At 39.2% G+C, this 23,508-nt stretch overlaps 1 protein-coding gene across 3 annotated transcripts in view; it reads left to right on the forward strand.

The window, feature by feature from the left end:
- Positions 1-23,508, forward strand: part of LOC126471132 (uncharacterized) — a 143,807-nt gene that overhangs the window by 93,378 nt on the left and 26,921 nt on the right. For 2 of the 3 annotated variants that reach the window (XM_050099220.1, XM_050099219.1), the window contains exon 5: positions 16,768-17,472. The exons of the other annotated variant lie outside the window; for it this stretch is intronic. In XM_050099220.1, coding sequence (XP_049955177.1) covers positions 16,768-16,852 — 85 coding nt within the window. In that variant the 3' untranslated portion in view covers positions 16,853-17,472. Of the gene's footprint in view, positions 1-16,767; positions 17,473-23,508 lie in introns of those variants that run through there. 3 annotated transcript variants of the gene reach the window in all.

Raw genomic sequence — 23,508 nt, forward strand, 5'->3', positions numbered from 1 at the left:
TTAGGTAAATAAATATAGCACTTTTACACTCAGGATAATATTTATTTTGACTTTTTCTATGTTTTACAAGTGATTTTGGCTGTTTAAGCCATTACCGTGATTAACTATATAGAAACACACATTATATTACCAATTCGAAATGGGAACATAATGATGTGAAAATAAATTAACAGGACTTTCCTAGAGGAGTTGCCATACGCTGAAAAATGACAGTGTATTCACATTTTGTTTTTCCATTTGATTTGGTTTACAAATTTAGCTGTTTGTGTTTTGACAGTTAATTGGTGCACATGCGACAGGAAAAGTGCAAAGATAAAACATTGACCAGAGAATAAAAACGAGGGGTGTATGGAAAGTAAGGTTAGATCAGTTGCAGAATGGAAACCACAGTGAAAATCAAAAAGTTCTTTTTTGGAAGAGCTAGCCATACCCTCCAGCTACCTCTCTAAATAGTTGACGCTTGACTTAGACATTTGTTGTAGTGTTGTAAAAACTTCCCAGTATCCTCATCACAGAAATCAGCCACCTGCACTTTCCACCAGTTCTCTATGCTGGTCTGCCTTTTGTTGTTTGTGCCAACATGTTGTCTTCATAGGCAGTGGTTCATGTGAGCAGAGATGAACATCAGAGTGAGCTAATTAGGGGCTGTATTGCGGGCGATCAAACATTTCCCATCGAAAATGCTGCAGGAGTTTCATTGCCCCTGCAGAATGCAGCTGAGAATTGTCTTGAAGAAAGAAATGCATGACATTTATGTTTTGTGGGCTGCATAGCCTCAGGCGAAATCTCTCACCAGATCCACATATTTGTCGAGAGACTCTGTTGTTTCAGGAATTTCTGTGATCATTTTGCACTCTGAACTAAAAAGAGCAATGTGAAGCAATTGACAGGCACACTAAAGACACTGTGCAACACATCTGTGCAAAGATGTATATCTTTCCGTTCGAACTCTGATTTCCCTTATTCTGTTATGATGACAGTTTCTCCCTATGTAGGTCAGTGTCAACAAAATATTTCCTCATTGAGTGGAGAAAGTTGGTGTTTAAAATTTTGTGAGATGATTCAACCTCAACGAAAAATGCCTCTGTTTTCATGTCCACCCGAAATCCTGTATCATATCAGTGACACACGCTCCCTTATTTCGTGATAATACAAAATGTGCTGCTCATCTTTGAACTTTCTCGATGTACTCCGTCAATCCCATATGGTAAGGATTCCACAAGGTGCAGCAGTATTTTAAAAGAGGATGGGTAAGCATAGTGTAGGCAGTCTCTTTAGTAGATCTGTTACATTTTCTAAGCGTTCTGCCAATAAAATGCATTCTTTGTTTTGCCCTACCCGCAACATTTTCTGTGTTCCTTCCAATTTAAGTTGTTTGTAATTGTAATTCCTAGGTATTTAGTTGAATTTACTGACTTTATATTTGATTGGAGTGTGCGCTGATATGAAACTTCCTGGGAGATTAAAACTGTGTGCCGGACTGAGACTCGAACTCGGGACCTTTGCCTTTCGTGGGCAAGTGCTCTACCAACTGAGCTACCCAAGCATGACTCATGCCCCGTCCTCACAGCTTTACTTCTTCCAGTACCTCATCTCCTACCTTTCATACTTCACAGAAGCCCTCCTGCGAACCTTGCAGAACTAGCACTCCTAAAAGAAAGGATATTGCGAAGACATGGCTTAGCCAGATTCCTTTTAGCACTCATGTGGATGGCCTCACATTTTTCATAATTTAGAATCAACTGCCAATTTTCGCACCATATCTTTTCTAAATCGTTTTGCAATTTGTTTTGATCTTCTGATGGCTTTACTAGACGATAAACGACAACGTCATCTGTAAACAACCTAAGACAGCTGCTCAGATTGTCTCCCATATCATTTATATAGATAAGGAACAGCAGAGGGCGTGTAACACTACCTTGGGGAACGCCAGAAATCACTTCTGTTTTACTCGATGGCTATCCATCGATTACTATGAACTGTGATCTTTCAGACAGGAAATAACGAATGCAGTCACGCAACTGAGGTAATATTCCAAAAGCACACAATTTCACTATGAGCCGCTTGTGTGGTATAGTGTCAAAAGCCTTGTGGAAATTCCTTGACAGTAGCAGTCAACACTTTGTGTGTGTGTGTGTGTGTGTGTGTGTAAAGAGCTAGTTGTGTTTCACAAGAACTATGTTTTCTAAATTCGAGTTGATTGTATGTCGATAGACCATGGTTTTTTGAGGTTATTCATAATGTTCTATCATAATATTACTCCTATTACATTTTGTGAATAATGGCGTGACCTGTGCAACTTTCCAGTCTTTGGGTAGGGATCTTTCGTCAAGCGAGCACTTGTATATGATTGTTAAGTATGGGACTATTGCATCAGCATAGCCTGAAAGGAACCTAATTGGTAAAGTGGAAGACATGAATTTATTAAGTTGCAAGTTGCTCCACGACTCCAAGGATATCTACTTCTAAGTTACTCATGTTGGCATACCTTCCAACCTTTCCCTGCAAGATCAATTTTGCAATTAGTCTGCTCCATTTACACATGTAATTTCCATGCAGCCGCTAAGGCTGCTGACAAATTATGCTTCTCAGAAATCTTACCTGTGTGCGATAGATTTTTTGCATTCACTTTTGGCATTTTATTTCTTGTCTGACGAAACTATAGAGTGATACAAAATGACCAACACATTGACATGAAAAATTTCTTATAGTTACTTACTCTGACAAGTGGCGAACTTTCACACAATAACACATTTGATACAAAGTGCATTTCTCTTTAAACCTAACGAGAAGATTTTTGTACACATCATTAGATAACAAAACTGCTAAACCATTGCTTTGTTGCAACTTTCAGCTTCTAACAGGGGAAAATCTGTACTGTACAGGTTGTTATGTTACCAATTCACAGGCAAGAGTGAAGTGGTCAAACTGGCAACATGTGAACATCAAATTTTAATTTTTGTTTATTTTTTTGCTTCATTCAATATATATTCACATGTCAAACACTGACAGATGTAATTAGCTTCCCCAACCTCTGCTTCCTGCCAGAATGGTGACCCTGTGCAGCAGCTGTTGCTTTTTTGGGGTGTGCCTTTATTCTAATCTGAAGGTACAAATCAGCAATACGTCGTATTAACTGTGACTCATGCATGTCTTCACAGTCAGTGGCAGAGACTAGCGTATGGACATTGCCAAATCACTGGCTTGTTTACTAAAGAAACAACATACAGTATTAATAAACCTGTCAAAAAGGGTTCGAGTTTTAAGCAAATCTCCCTAGAGTGAAATGAAAGCATATTTCTGTATGCTTTACTATTTTAAACATTGCTACAGATGTGTGATGCAAACTACCTTTCTCAAACTTCATAGTAAAGGCAGCTGGTTTTGCCACAGGAGTCTTGCAGTAAGTGTGATCATTTGGGTACATGTAGGGAACATTAATAAGTTCCTTCCACTCAGCATATCTTAACATTTGTGTAATCTCTCTCACAGCATATCTTGCTACATAATATTCTCCTGGCCTTGACTGTGTAATGTTGAATCAAGTGGCTCAGAGTAACTAGGTGGCAACAAAAACATGTCAGCTAGTGTTGATATACATAGTGTTCATGCGAAAAAAAGTTAAAATTATACCGATAAAAACAGCCTGTGCACGAATTGTAATGATGAAATCAGAAAGTTAAATGATCGTGTAAGTAGTCTGCAACTAACCATTAATATTCTGATGAGCGAACTAAAAAAACTTATATCCGGAAAGTATTAACCGACAGCAAACTTGCCTCACAATAACCTCGAAATTCTGGGCAAAGTGAAAAACAAAGTGCCACATTCTCAACGAAGCTTATTATATGAATCTAATATCATGTTTACAAGCAGTTTCAGTGTGCAATCAGCTGTGGAAGATAAGAAACATTTTGCATGTGATAAAACTAATTTCCGAGCTGAATATGAAACTACAAACACGCGGAGTGATACACCCAAAAGATTGCCTAACAACTCAATTACTGTTATGAAAGAAAATGAATCTGAAAGACATGAACACTTGCGTGTTTGTCCAGCGCTGATACTAAATTTTTTAGCTATAACGTCAGTGGCCCTTCTAAATATGCAAAGAAACCTAAACAAAGAAGAGCAGTTGTGATTGCAGACAGTCATGGTCGTGGATTTGCTCACCTTCTGAGCGGTCAGTCCAGTGGACAAACAATCGCTTATATAAAGCCAGGTGCTTCTATGTCGGAAGTTTGCAAGGATGTACGATCCACAGATGTTGCTGACTTATCCTCTGAAGATTTTGTTGTGCAATTTGGTGGGTCAAATGACGTGTAGAAAAACGAAACTCACAAAGCAAAACAAGAACTAAAAAGGTGCTTAGGACAGTTGACATACACAAATGGTTTAGTGCTGAACATCCCACATCGGCATGACTTACTACCATCTTGGTCATTCATGAATAAAGAAATAATCAATGCCAATGAACAAATTTCATTACTTTGCAAACATTTCAAAAATGTAGAACTCGTAAATGTTAACAATATTGTGCGCAGAATCCACGCGTTATATGGATTGCACGTTAACAACATGGGAAAAAAACTGTTTGTTGGAAAAATTAAAGAGATTATCAACTAGAGGCATTAAACACTCAAAAGCAAAATCATCCTGGATTGCCCCCCCCCCCCCCCCCATTTTCGAAGGAAACAATGCCAGCAACACCTCACTTACCAACATCAACAACAACAACAAAAGAAGGAACAAGGTGCCTCCAATATTTAGGCACAGCAACAACAATGAATGCAGTAACCGCTCCACCAATTGCAGACCCAGCTCTAACACCAGCAGCAATGTTATCAACAGTAGGATCAGCAGCAGAATCAACAACTGGAACAGGGGAGCCTGACACAGAAGAAAATTCTGCTGCAGATGATAATAGAAGAATAAGTGCAGTTAGGAAAGGAAAAGCAGTACTTCCAGCACACCTGAATGATTTTTTATTGATAAGATAAAGGTAAGTGATCAATTAAATATGCCAAAGTCTGACAATAATCCAAAGTCTAACAAATCTTTTAATTTCATACTGATTCATCAAAATGTCCAATCATTGCTAAACAAATTAGGTGAACTTGAAATTTTATGTACTGATGAGCTAAAAAACACTTCTGTAATGTAACTGAACACTGGCTGCCTAAAGTTGCAATGTCAGTCACAAAAGTTGCAGACTTCAATCTTTCATCATCATTCTCTAGAATTGCATCCAGTCATGGAGGGTCATGTATATTTGTTAAAACTGGTATTGATTATTGTAACATAAAACCCATTGAACTGTTAACTAAAGAGAAAGTTTTTGAAGTATGTGCAATTGAACTCTCTGCATTAAAATTAATAATCATCTGTGTATATAGGAGCCCTGATGGGAACTTAAATGATTTCTGTCATCAACTAGAAGCAGCTTTAAATACTATGAAAAAAGTTCAACAAAACAGTGATCATTTGTGGAGATTTTAATTTTGATTTTTAAGAAATCTCAAAAGACGTGCAAAGCTTAATGCCCATACTGGAAACATATAACATAAAAGCCACCATAGATTCTCCTACAAGGGTTACACCAACAATTAGCTCAACAATCGATCAGATATTAATAAACACAAATGTAAATCACAATTTCTGTCCTGGAAATCTTAATACTGGCTTCAGTGATCACTATGCACAGTTTATTGCTTTACACACCCCATGTGAAACAAATGAGAAAGAGTAAAAGAAACAAGAAAATTCACTAACAAACAAATAAACGTTTTTATACAGAGACTAAGTGAAGAAACCTGGTATGAAGTGTATACTTGTGAAAATACCAACAAAAAGTTTGAAAACTTCATGGAAATCTTCATGTCATACTTTGAAGCTGCATTTCCATTAAAAAAAACTGTCAACCTAACTTCCAAAAGAACAAATGGATTACATCATGTATTAGAACCTCTTGTGCAGAGAAAGGAAGATTACACCATATAGCATAGACACAGAACATGCCTCATGAATTTCATTTTTACTTGAAAAATTACAAGAGGGTCCTCAAAAATGTTGTAAGGAAAGCTAAAACGATGGCAAATGACAAATACATTGAAAATTAAAAAAACTAATCTAAAGCTGTATGGGAAGTTACAAAAAAAAATCAAACAACTGAAACTAAACTATATAAAAATATAAACTTGTATTATGAAGGAAACAATGGAGGATATTTTGGCAATACTTGTTGTACGTAAGAACAATGACATGGAGGAGAAACAGAATGGGTCCTAATACTGATCCTTGAGGGACGCCATATTTCACATTTTCACATCCTGAATAGTAGTTGCTGATTTTGTTATGGTCACTATTCCCAACAAAAATTGCAGGGACCTTCAACAAATATTTTACAAACATAAGAGAACAGTTGATGAGTGGACTGGAAGAACACAACAAAATATCACCTCCATCATCCAATAGTGTGAGAAATGTGTGTACTTCATTGCTCCTTTCACTCACAAATACTGAAGAAATTTTATCAGTTATAAAAACTGTGAAAACAGGGTACTCATGTGGGATTGATGGAATACCAGATGCAATTATTAAAAAACGCTTTCTTGCCTTAGATGAACCCTTGACACACTTGTGCAACAGCTCACTGGCATCAGGAATCTTCCTTTCCTGCTTAAAAACAGCAAGTTTGAAACCACTGCTCGAAAAAGGAAATCCAGGATGTGTTTCAAATAATAGACCAATAGCCCTACTGCCTGTATTTTCAAGAATTTTAGAATTTTTTTTTATAAGAGATTGTCTGATTTCCTAAATAAAAATAAAATTCTCTCTCCCTCACAGTATGGTTTCAGGAAAGGCTATTCAACTGAAAGTGCAATATTTGAATTTATTAATGAAATCTATACTATACTGGATGCAAGTGAGTTTGTGATGGGCATATGTCTTGATTTATCCAAAGCTTTTGACATCATTGACCATAATGGCCTACTACAGAAGCTTGACCTATTAGGAATTAGAGGTATATCCAATGAGTGGCTCAGGACATACCCATGGGGTCGCAAACAAGTGGTTGAAGTGCAATATACTGACCATAACAAAATCAGCAACTACTATTCAGGATGTGAAAATGTGAAATAGGGCGTCCCTCAAGGATCAGTATTAGGACCCATTCTGTTTCTCCTCCATGTCATTGTTCTTACGTACAACAAGTATTGCCAAACTATCCTCCAATTTGCAACGATACAAGCTTCCTTATTATTGATAAAACAGAAGAAAAACTAAAATACTCCGCTATCCAAACAATGAACAGTGTAGAACAGTGTTTCAGCTATAACAAGCTAATTATAAACAAAGAAAAGACAGTAGCACTGAACTTATATAATCTAAAAGGAAGACACAACCCAAACACAGAAATAGAACTAAGAGACAGAGTTCTTGAAAGTGTTGACAGCACAAAATTTCTGTGAGTCTGGCTCCAGAACAACACAAAACGGGAGGTACACATTGAATATTCGCAAAGAAAACTAACGAAACCCTGCTACACGGTAAGGATCTTAAAAACTTGTTGCAGCAAAGCCAGCTTGTTAAATGTATACTGCTCCTATGTGCATTCTGTAATTAAATATGGCATAATCTTCTGGGGCAATGCAACAACAAATATTAAACTTTTCAGGATGCAAAAGAGAATATTAAGAATTACTGAAAGGGTAAACAATACGAAATCATGCAGACCAATATTCAAAAAACTGTCAGGTCTTCCTCTTTCTTGAATTTTTATCTGTTAAACATCAGTTCTCATCAAACAATACATTGATAGGCACCCAGATATCTTATTAAAAAATGAAGATATACATGCATACAATACCAGGTAAAAATCTGACCTTCATATGAAACAGGTGAGAACATCACTGTGTCAAAAAGACACTCTACATACTGGGATAAAAATTTACAATAATCTGCCTAACCATATTAAATAAGTAAGTAAGCTCAGTAGTTTTAAGGCTGAACTAAAGGCATATTTAATTGATCATTGCTTTTACAGTCTGACAGAGTACCTAGAAACCATACAACAAAACTAGAGATGCATTATGAATATTCTACTTTGTATGTTGCCTCTAATGTTTGTTGTATATATGATTATTTGCCAAATTACTTCAATATCTTCTCGTTAGGAATGCAATACAAACTGTATTTTATCTTGTAAAGACCAAACCATGTCCAATATCCTTGTATGTATTCTATACATGTAGGATTTGAAGGATTAAATAAATAAATAAATAGTATTTTCACCATCATGAGGGAACTTATCACTACACTTCTTATGGCACATGAATTCATGAACACATCATCTATATTTCTTGTCACTTATACTAACATTGTTCTTGGGCAACATTTTTCTCAGAGCAGATTGGAACTGTAATGCAGTGGGTTTATTGTACCAACTAAATCTAGATCTGATGCAAGGGACAAAAGTTCTAGAAGGTCTTGTGACAGTTTTTATGTTAAAAAATACTTTAGAGTTTCAGTATCCCAAAATAGGGGCTTGTAACACCATTTTTAAACGTCGAAAATCCCAGCACAAATGTTTTTGTGGATGTACTAATGCACACAAACAATTAGTCCTTAATGTTTGAAGGAAGTCTCCTGCATGACAAAGAAATTCAATCCAATAATTTACATTTTCAGTTTTCATTGGTTGTTAAATGAACATTCCTAGAGTTTATCAATAATTCTGATGAATTCTATAGTGGCAGAGGGGTCCTGAAAATCTGGGAGCTAGGAACACTAATTCAATGGCATCAGCAACACTGGAGCTCATTGCCTGGGCTGCTAAAGAGAAGTTAATTTTTTTATTATAGAAAATCATATGTGAAGCAGAGAATGAATTGGCAAATTTTAAAGATTCACATTCTTGCAGATAATGTAACTTCAAAATAAAGTCCCATTTCACATCTCCAGCTTCACAGTTAGTAATTTCCTTTTCAGCTAAAGTATTACGAATTAATTTGCTTAAGGTATGGATCAAGAATTGCATGAACATTACTGTAATTGGCAGGATGCTCGAGGTAAGGGGAAAAATTTTCCACATTCAGTGAGCACCCAAGATTGTTCAGTGTCTGAATGTTGACAGCAGTACCATCACATGTCACTAACCTTACAAGAACACCTACAGAAAATAGCTTCAGTATACAAACTCCTACGGTTTCAGTCATTACATCTGATGACAGTTTTCACAAAGAAATATCCAATTGGGCACTTAAACATTTCCGTATATGACACTGTCTGAAAAACTAAAGCTTCAGTAGCCAATTTTTCTGCATCTATATTCATAATGTTGTCCAAACCAACGTAGCCTGCATACACTTTTATGTTGCTCCACACAAGCTGCTTCCTAATTGACATACTATCAAAAATAAGTGCACACACTTTAAGATATAGTTTGTCAATGATAATATGTTTTATTTAGTTGAAAACGTCTTTTAGATAGCTACGTTCACAATTTACTGATACCACCCAACCATGAAGAATACTGTTGCGGGGCAAAAGAAACACAGGGCATAAAAATCTGTATGCAGTGCACAGTGAGGGTAAATTTTTGGTCAGTTCACTGTATCGCCTGGATTGCTTCTTCGCCCCACTGTTTTTCAGTTGCGTGACAAAGTCTAAGGAAAGGCCACCAAAATGTTCCTGAAACACACTTTCCAAGTTGTCATTTACACAGTTTCTTTTCTTTCAGCACTGTTATCAATTCTGCCATTGTTTCCATCTTTTTTTCACGCCGCTTCAGTTTAATCAGCAATTGTCTCTCTTTTCCTAAGGGTCACAGTTCTCTGACGCACAACAGTCTGAATACTGGCAACACAGTTCTCATGGTTGTCATCGGATTCACACACCGTAACTGTCGTTTGGATCTCATTTATTTCTTGAAACAAAATTAAAAGAACCCATCAGCAACAATTACAAGTTACTACTAGAAATTCAAGAAGATACATTAAGAGCATTGTGTATTTTTGTTGCTAGATAAATACATGGTTTTACCACAGGCTAACGTTGTGTTAGACTGTGGTTTTACTTCAAAAAACCCTGAATGATTTTCACTTGCGAATAGCCTGTAAAACTGAATAAACTGGGTATAGCGTCATCATTCAGCAGCTATGTATCAGCTCCTAGTCGAAACTTGCAGGTGTCTTTTGTAAAATAAGAGCTACAAATGACATTACGTTTCGATGGAGTCCAGTATTCCCTTCGTACTTCTGGCACCTATTTCATTAAAAGTTCTGGACGCGAGAGAGGAAAACTTAAAAGATTTTGGATATCTTTTTACATTATTTGAATTTCTCGAACACTATTTCCTTTCCCATGTATTACAGGTTATGTAACTTACAGGTGGAATTGAATACCACATCCTGTTGTCCGTCGGTTACTGCATCCGTATGCAACACAACTCCGGATCATGTTTGTTAAAAAAAAAAGAAACAATGACTTTAAAGTCACAAGCAGAAGAACGACAAGAATTACTACCGTTCCCTTGCAACATGGGGCTCCATCAAACAGCTTCACGGTTTTCTAGGCAAAAACGCCTTAGTATTGACCTCTGTCGTCGATAGTATTTCCATTGCTATCGCGCAGAGAAGGCATTGGTTGTGTCTTGCCGGTACAATAGGTTTATAAACGACCAGAATCTCTTTGGATTTCCTGCCATGTTTCGAGGCAAAGTTTCGTTGCGCAAACTATTATCAGTATCTCGCACTGAAGTCCGCACTAAATTTCGAAATTCGAGCTTCTGTACCAGACCGCCAATCTTGGAAATTCTGCTTTCGTTTGAATTTGGCTTTTTTTCCGCAGTGTTCTGACCCGTTTTGTGTACCAAGGGGGATCAGCTCCGTCGTTTGTTAATTTATTTCATATAAATATCTCAGTTGCTGTCGACACTATTTCTTTGAATTCAAGCTACATCTGGTCTACACTTACATTGTTAATTTCGAAGGAGTGGAGATTCTCTGAGGAAGGCGTCAAGTGAATTTTTATCAACTTTTTTGAAAATGTGTATTTTCCGCTTATTTTTGGAGCATATGAGGGTTCAATATTCAGTCTCGCTACGACAACCCTGTGATCACTAATCCCTGTAACCGGGTTAATGCTCGTTATTAGTTCAGGATTATTTGTTGCTAAGAGGTCAAATGTGTTTACACAACCGTTGACTATTCGCGTGGGCTCATGAACTAACTGCTCGAAATCATTTTTAGAGTTTGTATTTAGCACAATTATGGATGATGTTTTATGCTTACCTGCGGAATTAACATCTATTTTCGCCAACATATCAACGGTAAATTAAAATTCATCACCAACTGTAATTGCGTGAGTCTTCCTGCTAATGCATGTAATAAACAGAGGCATCCACAATGAGGGGCAAGAGAGGGCACCTACAGATTTAATATTGGTGAGCACTACGGGAAATATGAGGACTATTCAAAAAACTCCGGAACTTTGTCTACTAAGTTTTTCTATGCTTACCTTTTACTTATCGTGCATGGCTCCGTCGAAATACTCTCCTCTACAATTGATACACCATCCCAGCGCCGTTCCCACTTCCGGAAGCAGTTGTTGTGGTATGCCTCTTGTAGGATCGCGTGAAGCGCCCTCTGCGAATTTTCTTTTATCTCGTCTGTCGTTGCAAATCTTCGTTCTTTCGACGGGGTTTTCAATTTTGAAAATGAAAAAAAAAGGCCACAGGGGCCAGGTCTGGAGAGTACAGAGGGTGAGGTAGCACAGTGATTTCGTTTCTTGTGCAATAGTTACGCACCAACAGATATGAATGTGTGGCTGCGTTATCGTGATGCAAGAGCCATGAATTGTCTCGCCACATTTCAGGCCGTTTCCTTCTCATATTTTCTCGCAGACGTCACAATAGTACCATCGATTAATAGTATGTTCCTGTGGAACGAAATCATGATGAACTAATTCGTAAAACTCAACACTGTCAGCATGGCTTTGACATTTAATCTGACCCGACAACCTTTTTTTTTGGGTCTTGGGGAACTTTTCCCGACCCATTGTGAAGACTGAACTTTGGTCTCAACATCGAAACTGTAGACCCACGTCTCATCACCAGTTATGATTCTCTTAAGGAACATCTAGTTTTCACTTGCGCGATCCAAAAGGTCTTCACGGATTGCGAGGCGGATGTCTTTCTGTTCTTGACTTGTGAGTTGTGGGATGAACTATTCGTAACACCGTGTACGGCTTAAGCACTCATCACCATAGGCTTCCTGCATCATTTGGTGAGTCACAGTAAAGGTTTTCTTGAGTTTCACCCAAAATTTAATGTAAACGCGTTGCTCCTCTAACTCTGCCACCTCGAAATTCCCAAACTGTGTGAGACAACGTTCTACTCAATTCAGCACTGAACAATAATTAACAGGAATACAACAATGAAACTTCCGCAGTTACACATTAAACACAGGCATTGTAGGGATTCCAACTGCAATTCGCTCCAACACACCACTGGCGTGAAATTACGAATTTTTCGGAATTTTTTGAACAGATCTCGTACAGTTAATTTAGCAGTCACTTCTTGTTTGGGCATTTTTGGTTGTCACGTTGTCCGTGGGAAATTTTACCAGTTGCTTGGTGCGATGGCAGTTTCAGCGCTCTCTGCAGTCAATCTTTACGGAACAGTGTTGAGATAGTGTCCTCAGTCTTTTCTCTGTCACACGACACTTACTGACATGCGGAAAGGGACTAGTCTGGCACCATGGCGTGAAGGTTTCTAGCACGATGTACCAAGGAGATAACTATCAATCATTTGACATGCAATATGTTTTATGTACTTCTCAGATTTAATCCGTGAGGGCGACACAGTTTCAGACCAACCGAAACAGTTACATCAGGAGTGTAAATTTTAAAATTTTGCCCCTCTTGTGAAATTTTCTGCAGACGCTCATGGTAATAAAGATATAAGTTTGTTATTCCTTTGAGGCATGTGGTCTTTTGGATTTTCCAATACTGAGTGATTTCAGTTTGTGACCATCCGTTCAGTTTGCGCAGAAAAAACTAGTTAGGCTTTCTTTACTAGCTTTATGTCCAGTAGCAGGCTCTTCAGCCAGAGAGGCAAACGTTTGTGTGAGCATTTCCTCCCATTTCAGTTTTGTTAGCATTGTAAATCTGCTCTGAGAGAAAGTTGTTCTGCTCAGTTTAACTAATGAATTTATCACAAAAATCTTCAGCTTTGCCTTTGTCAGCGGTAACAATATTTGGGATGTTTGAATAGTCAGCCATCCTGAAAATACATGAAATTTCTCGTCAGTCTTCATAGTTTCATGAAACCTTCCTGATTTATCTATTTCCATCGTATCTGCTATGGGAACTCCTCCTGCTCTCTTCTTCTGGAACCACAATTGCAGTGTTACATCAAGTTCTGTGTAAGTTTCAGACAGTTAAGCTTAGACAGTCCAGCTTTACTGTCAGCTTTGGTTGCAAAATTTAAGAGCTTTTATTTAGTTGTCTTCAAGTATCTAACTGTTAGTATGCCTATCCCATAATCCTGAGAAAGTATTTCTGCATTGTTTCCCATTTGCAACTTATCAGTAACTTAATCAGAAAAAATGGTTCAAATGGCCCTGAGCACTATGGGACTTAACTGCTGAGGTTATCAGTCCCCTAGAACTTAGAACTACTTAAACCTAACTAACCTAAGGACATCACACACATCCATGCCTGAGGTAGGATTCGAACATGCGACCGTAGCGGTCGCGCGGTTCCGGACTGTAGCGCCTAGAACCGCTCGGTCACACCGGCTGGCACTTAATCTGATTGGAATCCACATGATCCCACTGTGTGCAGCGATAGCCAAATATAGACAGTGGAGAAAAGAACAGCAATCGATCGCGAAATCCGTTATTTTATTGCAGCAGATCTAGATTTCAACTATTACATAATCATCTTCAGTGCCAAAAACTACAAAACTGGAGAATCAGTAACAAATATGAGCTAGTTGACAAAAGCACTCCGTCTTCAGGCCACGAGTGACTTACCAGCACCATCCGACCGCCGTGTCATCCTCAGAGGTGGATGCGGATAGGAGGGGCGTGGTGTCAGAACACCACTCCCCCGGTCGTTATGATGGTATTCTTGACCGAATCGGTCGAACAGCTCCTCAATTGGCATCACGAGGCTGAGTGCACCCCGGAAAATGGCAACAGCACGTGGCGGCGTGGATGGTCACCCATTCAAGTGCCCACTACGCCCGACAGCACTTAACGTCGGTGATCTCACGGGAACTGGTGTATCCACTGCGGCAAGGCCGTTGCCATAAGCTAGTTGATGACACAGTTAAATACCATATAACGACAGATTGATACACAAGATTATTTGCACAGCAGTTGGTGATTACATTGTGCAGTATGCTCTATGTACTTTTTACGTGTAACTATTATCATTAGGTATATTAAACTTACTTCTTTTTGCCTTTCCACAGTCGGTTGAACTAACAGCCGCGATCGAATAGTCAGTTGCAATCGACCAGTTGACCACCTCTGCTCTACATCAACCAAAATTTATTACGCTCTTCACGGGTATGCTGCCAGATATGCTCGTCTTCAGTACACGATATTTCGGCGAGCCATCTGACCGCCATCTTCTGGTGCGACTGCTGAGACACCATCACGCCGGCACTGAATGAACATCAGAAACGGCGGCTCCTTTATACCCCAGGTCCAGGCCGCTGTGCCTGCACGAGAAGCAGAAGAGCTGCCCCCTGCGAATCGAAGAATTGCAGCGCCGATGGCGGTAGACACTGGCGAAAGTGATAAATCGCAAATTAAAATGTAGCGGGTCGAAAACCAGACCGTTGTTGTTTTATATCAGATAAAATAGGGTTCCACACCTCCTTAAAGGAAAACTTCTGTCACTATTAAAAATGTCATCGGATAATCGTATTTCGATGACTTCATTGAGTACATAGTCCCAGTAACGAGAAGCCGGAGCAACAGTTCGCGTCTCTTTAAACGACCAATGTGTGGAACATCAGCGTCGCATGCGTTTGCTCCAGCCTGAAAAATCTGCCGTCATCGAACATTGTCTCAACGAAGGACATAACATGTCGTTTAAAGAGACGCAAATTGTTGCTCTGCCTTCTCGTTACTGGGATTGTGTACTCAAGGAATCCATCGAAATACGATTATCCGATGACATTATTAATAGAGACAGAAGTTTTCCTTTAAGCAAGATATGTAACCCTATTTGGTCTGATATAAAACAACAACGGGCTGGTTTCCGACCCGCTACGTTTTAATTTGCGATTTATCACTTTCGCCAGTGTCTACCGCCATCGGCGCTGCAATTCTTCGATTCGCAGGGGGCAGCTCTTCTGCTTCTCGTGCAGGCACAGCGGCCTGGACCTGGGGTATAAAGGAGCCGCCGTTTCTGATGTTCATTCAGTGCCGGCGTGATGGTGTCTCAGCAGTCGCACCAGAAGATGACGGTCAGATGGCTCGCCGAAATATCGTGTACTGAAGACGAGCATATCTGGCAGCATACCCGTGAAGAGCGTAATAAATTTTGGTTGATGTAGAGCAGAGGTGGTCAACTGGTCGATTGCAACTGACTATTCGATCGCGGCTGTTAGTTCAACCGACTGTGGAAAGGCAAAAAGAAGTAAGTTTAATATACCTAATGATAATAGTTACACGTAAAAAGTACATAGAGCATACTGCACAATGTAATCACCAACTGCTGTGCAAATAATCTTGTGTATCATTTTTCAGTACCCGTTCCGTCACGTTATTTATCCTCTCTTCCACGCAGTACCTCTCCTTTGCTTGCGGCACACATTAGAAGTAGGCGGGAAGCATTTGGGACGCGGGGTGGGGCTGGTTTCAATCCGTCAGATGACGACAGGGACTAGCGGAGTTATGACATCAGCGACTTCCCGTGTAAATCAGGGTCAGACTCTTCATCATGCCACATACGCTATGGGTAAGTGGTTGAAGAGAACCACTGAACGAACTTCAAATGAAGAAAGAAATACTTTTCATCAGATAAAGTAAGACAATATTTTCAGTGTTATTTTACTCGGTGGATCAGGTGAATTACCTACCTACTAAGTCAAATGGGGTGATTTCAGACGGTTTTCAGATTATTTTCGCCTTAACTTTCACAGGTTTTGTTGTATTACCTATGTTTGTTTCAGAAGTAGTGGTGTATATGTATAACGAAATAACCCTTCACAGCCCACCATCTTGTAGAAACCTCTGTTATTTTATAACTTTACACCAAAATCTTGACAAACTTCTACAGCAATTGCCACTTTACCCTAGGCCACCGATGTAGTTGACAACTCCAGCTACAATACTTTTTCACTGGCCACAACAACAGAAAATTTCCATTTCATTATACTGTGTAAACTTTCAACAGTCAGACTGTTCATCAGATAATTAGTAGGTTAACAATCGTGCCAACATACAAGTCGTGGAACGCGGGAAATGCAGTCTCGTGCTTAAAATAAGCAGTGCATGAAGGTAACAGCAACAATTTGGTGCTATGCAGTGGGAGTGAGAAGATAAGCCATACTGTCCGAAATCCCCCCTGTGTTCTAAATCGTCCTTTTTGACCAAAAGTGCAAAGAAATAAAAACTTAGAAATAATTCTCACTCGCTAAGTTTTTGCCATCATTACTAAAAGAAATTTAATGCACAGTTAGTGGTAGTATATCTCTACTTTTATTATTATACAAATTATCTTACTGACATTTTATTTTTGTAGATCCTCGAAAAATGTGATCCAAAGAAATCAAAAACTTATCACTCTCACCAAGGACGGGAACTGGATTATTTCTTTACTATGGTGAAAGAAGACTGTTGCTGCTTAATATGCAATACATCTGTGGCCATACTAAAAAAAGGAAATTTAGAGCAACATTTGAACACAATTCATAGTAAATATCAGACAGACTCTTCACACCTGCCAGGTTAGCCGAGGGACTTGGGTAGACGTGCCTTCCCCATTTAGACTGACGACCAGGGCTGGTGTGCCAGCCAGCCTGGATGTGGTTTTTAGGCGGTTTTCCACATCACACTAGGTGAATACTGGGCTGGTACCCATGTTTCGCCTCAGTTTCATGGCTCGCAGACATTTGATAATGTTTGTACTATTTCATGACTTACACTAGACACAGACAGCTGGGGTGCACTACTTCCATCCCGGGAGTATGTGGTGGCGACAGGAAGGGCATCTGGGCATCCTCTGACACTAACATTGCCAAATCCATAGTAACAGGGCCCACCCCACATTGAAGTGGGACAAAGGCCCAAGAAAATGATGATGATGATCAGACAGACTCTTCACATAGCAGCAAAATAAAGAAGAGTAAATTGCAAGCATTGGAATCGCCATTATCAGTCGAAGAAAATATGTTTTTAGGCATATTGAACAATGTAAGTCTGCAACTGAAGCTTCTTTCCAAGTTAGTAACAGAATTGCACTGAAGTGCAAACTTTTTTCTGATGGAGAATACATCAAGGAAATTTTTTGAAGAAGTGTCAGCTTCGCTGTTTGTCAATTTCAGAAATAAAAATTAAATTAAAAAACTGTTCATGGTTTACAACTGTCTTGAAATACTGTGATGTGCCATATCGAAACGATGAGTGAATTCATAAACAAACAACTACGAAGAGATATCGTCCACTGCATTGTTTTTTCTCTACAACTTGATGATCCAACAGATACCACTGCTACCGCGCCATTATTTATACACTCCTGGAAATGGAAAAAAGAACACATTGACACCGGTGTGTCAGACCCACCATACTTGCTCCGGACACTGCGAGAGGGCTGTACAAGCAATGATCACACGCACGGCACAGCGGACACACCAGGAACCGCGGTGTTGGCCGTCGAATGGCGCTAGCTGCGCAGCATTTGTGCACCGCCGTCGTCAGTGTCAGCCAGTTTGCCGTGGCATACGGAGCTCCATCGCAGTCTTTAACACTGGTAGCATGCCGCGACAGCATGGACGTGAACCATATGTGCAGTTGACGGACTTTGAGCGAGGGCGTATAGTGGGCATGCGGGAGGCCGGGTGGACGTACCGCCGAATTGCTCAACACGTGGGGCGTGAGGTCTCCACAGTACATCGATGTTGTCGCCAGTGGTCGGCGGAAGGTGCACGTGCCCGTCGACCTGGGACCAGACCGCAGCGACGCACAGATGCACGCCAAGACCGTAGGATCCTACGCAGTGCCGTAGGGGACCGCACCGCCACTTCCCAGCAAATTAGGGACACTGTTGCTCCTGGGGTATCGGCGAGGACCATTCGCAACCGTCTCCATGAAGCTGGGCTACAGTCCCGCACACCGTTAGGCCGTCTTCCGCTCACGCCCCAACATCGTGCAGCCCGCCTCCAGTGGTGTCGCGACAGGCGTGAATGGAGGGACGAATGGAGACGTGTCGTCTTCAGCGATGAGAGTCGCTTCTGCCTTGGTGCTAATGATGGTCGTATGCGTGTTTGGCGCCGTGCAGGTGAGCGCCACAATCAGGACTGCATACGACCGAGGCACACAGAGCCAACACCCGGCATCATGGTGTGGGGAGCGATCTCCTACACTGGCCGTACACCACTGGTGATCGTCGAGGGGACACTGAATAGTGCACGGTACATCCAAACCGTCATCGAACCCATCGTTCTACCATTCCTAGACCGGCAAGGGAACTTGCTGTTCCAACAGGACAATGCACGTTCGCATGTATCCCGTGCCACCCAACGTGCTCTAGAAGGTGTAAGTCAACTACCCTGGCCAGCAAGATCTCCGGATCTGTCCCCCATTGAGCATGTTTGGGACTGGATGAAGCGTCGTCTCACGCGGTCTGCACGTCCAGCACGAACGCTGGTCCAACTGAGGCGCCAGGTGGAAATGGCATGGCAAGCCGTTCCACAGGACTACATCCAGCATCTCTACGATCGTCTCCATGGGAGAATAGCAGCCTGCATTGCTGCGAAAGGTGGATATACAGTGTACTAGTGCCGACATTGTGCATGCTCTGTTGCCTGTGTCTATGTGCCCGTGGTTCTGTCAGTGTGATCATGTGATGTATCTGACCCCAGGAATGTGTGAATAAAGTTTCCCCTTCCTGGGACAATGAATTCACGGTGTTCTTATTTCAATTTCCAGGAGTGTATTTAATCGGATGGTCCTTGAAGATTTGTCAATGAAAGAACAAGTACTAAAAATGATTTCCTTCAATGGAAAAACTCGTGGCCTTGATATATTCACGGAATTCAAAGCATATATTAGCAAGATTAAGCTACCTTTATAGAAACTCTTACAATGACAGGTATTCATAGTGTTTTTATTGCTCTTTGTCACAGAGAGGAAGACTTTTCAGACTTCATTAGCTGCAACTGCATAACTCGTCAATAAGTACAGGCTAGTAATAGACCAAACAAATACATGTAATGGATATTTGTTTCAGGATTGTAAATTCTATAAAAGGAAAATCTCTCCAAATGCGGCTCTTTAAACAGCAATTAGATGTGAATGAACCAGATTTGGCATTGCACACTGACGTGAGGTGGCTGAGTCAAAACAAGTTTTTGCAAAGGTTTCGAGATCTATTGGACAAAATAATAAAATTTCGTGAAGAGAGAAGTGATTATTATCCGCCACTACGAAATTTAGACTGCCGTGATTTTGCATTTCCAGCAGATTTTGCCAGAAAACTGAGCACATTAAATCTGGAATCACAAGGCAAGAATAAAACAGGAGCAGAAATGATGAGGTCTACTGCGGCATTCCAAAGTCAAACAGCGCCTATGATAGTTGACATCAAGAAAAAAAACTTTCAGCAATTTGTAAACATCAAAGATCATACGGGAAAACATCCCACCTACAGTTTCATTCCTAACAAGTACATGGCAGAAATTAAGGCAACGGTATCAGACTTTGAAATTTGCTTCAGAGAATAGAAAAAAAAATTGAGAAGTTGGTGGAATTCACCAGTTATCCGTTTAATAATTCCGTTTGTTATACTGACATCTATAAAATGGCTAAAAAATTGGCAGTTATCTTTCAAACTGACCACATGATACTGCAAAGGAAATTATTACTCTGCACTGTGATATATTTCTAAAAACATTTCCGTCCTTTGTTCTAGATTTCTGGACATTTTTTTCCAACGAGGAATATCCACATTTGAAGAAATGTATTGAACAACTGATGTTCCTGTTTCGGTTCAACATATTTAAGTGAATCAGCATTTTCCTATGTAAAACAAACAAAAAGTAAATACTGTTATTACTTCACAGATGCTCATACATTGGATTCTTTAAGGTTGGCAATATCCAGCTACAAATGTGATTTGACACTCTATCAGAAGATGCTCAGATACAGTGCTCACACTACTATTAACAAGACGTTAGTAAGAACAGTTTTCAGTTTTATGTTTTCTCTCTTAATAAAATAAAAAATACTACATAACTATACACTGAGCTATACTGTTTCATTTAAAATTTCAAAAAATATGTAAGTGGTAGATGGAACTACGTTTTTTCAGTAAACAGCAGCTCATGGGTATAATCAAGTTGGCCACCCCTGGTGTAGAGCTTACAGGAATCTAAGGTAAACTGAAGCCATTGCTAACATGGTTGACAAGAGAGAAAATGTGATGTGAAAACAGTGGCATGCCCTCTATCAAGGTGCCTGTGAATAGTTGAATAATAGTAAAGCAACATAATTTAAAAAAAAATTGACTTGTGCTGAACAGTAAAACCACAAGTACTGATTAAACCATGGAAAACAAATCACATGCATAGAGCCATAAGCAGTGATGTACCTATAGCTTTCAAAAGGGGGAGGGAGGTGTCCATCACTGGGCTTTAGGAAGGTAAAGTATATTTTGTCCGTAACTTCGTTCACACTGTAAACAGATGCTGTTGTTTACCCTCACTAAAATCAGTCAGCTGGAAATTTAAAAAAAATCGCATAAGCACATCAGAATCCACATCACATGCAAGTGAAGGTGCAGGTAAGAATCAAGAATTTTATTCATCATAGATCATTTTACAATGATATTGGCTTCATCATACAGGATGTACTAGTACATACAGAATAATAAAATAAACTAGTGTCAGTACATTGTAGAATACATTTTAAGAATGACAGTATACAAAATTACACCAGGAAAGCTTCTAAAATTTAATGCAATAAGCTATACTATAATATAATATAATATAGTATAGTATTGTATTGTTTTTGTGTACACTATGAAATTACACACGATTAACCACAGCACACAATAGTATGTTTAACTACAGACAACTTTTAAATGCTAATATCGTCCTCAGGCATCTCAAAGAATTCTTTAATGTCATAGAATGGATGATCTGACAGACAGCTGTACCACTTAATTTAAAAAATATATATCCATAGACTGAACATGAATTGGCAGTTTATTGAACATTTTGAGTGGGTTTACTTTGTGGGAATGTCCTGTTCTTGCTAATCCTTGGTACGGTGTGTCTAAATTACCCTTAGCCCTGATGTTGTGTTCATATATTTCCCCTCTGGCAATAAATTCTGAAATATTATTTTTAATATATTATATTATTATTTAATAATAATTATAATAATTATATTTAATAATAATTATATATTATTTAATATATTATATTATTTTTAATATAGAGTACAGACACATAGCTGCATAAATTTATAATTGTGAGTATTCTGAGTCTGGAAAAAAGAGGACAACAGTGCTCCCTATGACCTCTTCTACATATTATGTGTAAAACTTTTTTTGTAATTTCAAGATGTTCTTGATGTGAGGGGAGTACCCTCATGAGTACCATATGAAATATTTGACTGGAATGGCCCAAAGTATGTCACCCTAAGATGCTCCAAGCTGACTACCTCCCTTAGTTTCAAGATGAGGTATGCCACCCAAGATATTTTTTTCACATATGTGATTGACATGTTCCTCCCAATAGAGTTTTGAGTCAATGTGAATACCTAAGAGTTTTACTGACTTGTTGCCTACTTCATTTGATATTCCTATTTAAAGTTGTTGGGTTTTATCAGGATTGCACAGGAGCTTATTGGCTGCAAACCAGTCCATGGCCTTATCAAGTCTTTCTTTTGAAAGGCTATTCAGATCTGAAATGTTCTGATGTGGGGTAAGTAGTGTTGTATCATCAGCATAACACTCGATGGGGTGGGCTATGTTTTTACGTAATTCATTATTAGCTACAATGAAGGAGAAGGGTCCAAGGATAGACCCTTGTGGTTCACCTGTGCTGATTTCCATTACGGAAGAATTTACATTTCTCACTGAAGTGAATTGTTTTCAGCTACGTAAATAAGAATTTATCACAGCTAAAGTGCTCCCTCTCACCCCATAAAACTCTAGTTTCCCCAGTAGTACGTCAACAGGAATGCAATCGAAAGCTTTGCTTAGGGCACATAATACCAGTTAGAACATGTTACTGTTTTCAAAAGCTGCTAAGGTTTTGTCAACGATTTCCAAGATTGCCCCTGCTGTGTGTTTCTCCTTGCGAAAACCAAGCTGATTGTTACACAGGATATTGTGTTTTTCAAAGAAGCTGCTTATTTGTGTGTGCATCAGTGCCTTAAATATCTTTGAGAATATTGGGACAATGGAGACTGGTCTTTAGCTTTGGGGAAGATGTTTGTCCCGTTTTTTAAAAACTGGGACAACTTTTGACACATTAAGTGCATCAGGAAAAACTCCAGATTCTACACATTTATTAAAAATAAAAGCTAATGGTTTGGCAATTGAGTGTATTGTCTTTTTATTCATGTTATTTCATAACAAATAACAGTCCATACTTTTAGAACCTGAAAATTTGTATACAGCTTTTATAACATCAGCAGGTGTGACAGATCTCCGTTGAAATACCGGGTTAACAGGCAGTGGTGTTCCAACACAGTCCATTGCAGATGAATTTGTTGCTTTAATACTGTTACTTATTTCTTTAACTGAGTTTAAAAAGCACTGATTTAATGCCTCAGGTTCAAGCAGAGCTGTTTCTGTACATTTTGGTGTATTCTCTTTTTTCACTATTTGCCATGCTGCCTTGCATTTACCAGGAGCCCTTTCTATATTGTTTTCCACTGCTTGCTTTTTTGCCCAAAGAAGTTTTGCTGTGTAGACTTTTTTTGCATTTCAGATATGACCTATGAATGTTCACTCTCTGTTCTGCTCCTTGGTTAGCGGTTTGCTTTTGCATCTGGTACAGCATATGTGTGTTTCCTCTAATTTCTGCTAGCTCTTGTGTAAACCAATTCAGACTTTTCTTTTTCATATCATTTGGATATCTATTTTTTTTTACTGGTGAGCAAGAATACCATAAATCTGTGTACTTTTTAAAGAAGTTATCAAAGATAATTTCAGCTTCCCTTTTTCCTGATTGACAATTATATAAACAGTCCCAATCTGCACTTCCTAATCTATCAACAAACGTACATATATAATCTCCCTTTTGCCCTCATA

Source organism: Schistocerca serialis, chromosome 3 (assembly GCF_023864345.2).
Source record: "Schistocerca serialis cubense isolate TAMUIC-IGC-003099 chromosome 3, iqSchSeri2.2, whole genome shotgun sequence".
In the NCBI taxonomy this organism is placed as follows: domain Eukaryota; kingdom Metazoa; phylum Arthropoda; class Insecta; order Orthoptera; family Acrididae; genus Schistocerca; species Schistocerca serialis.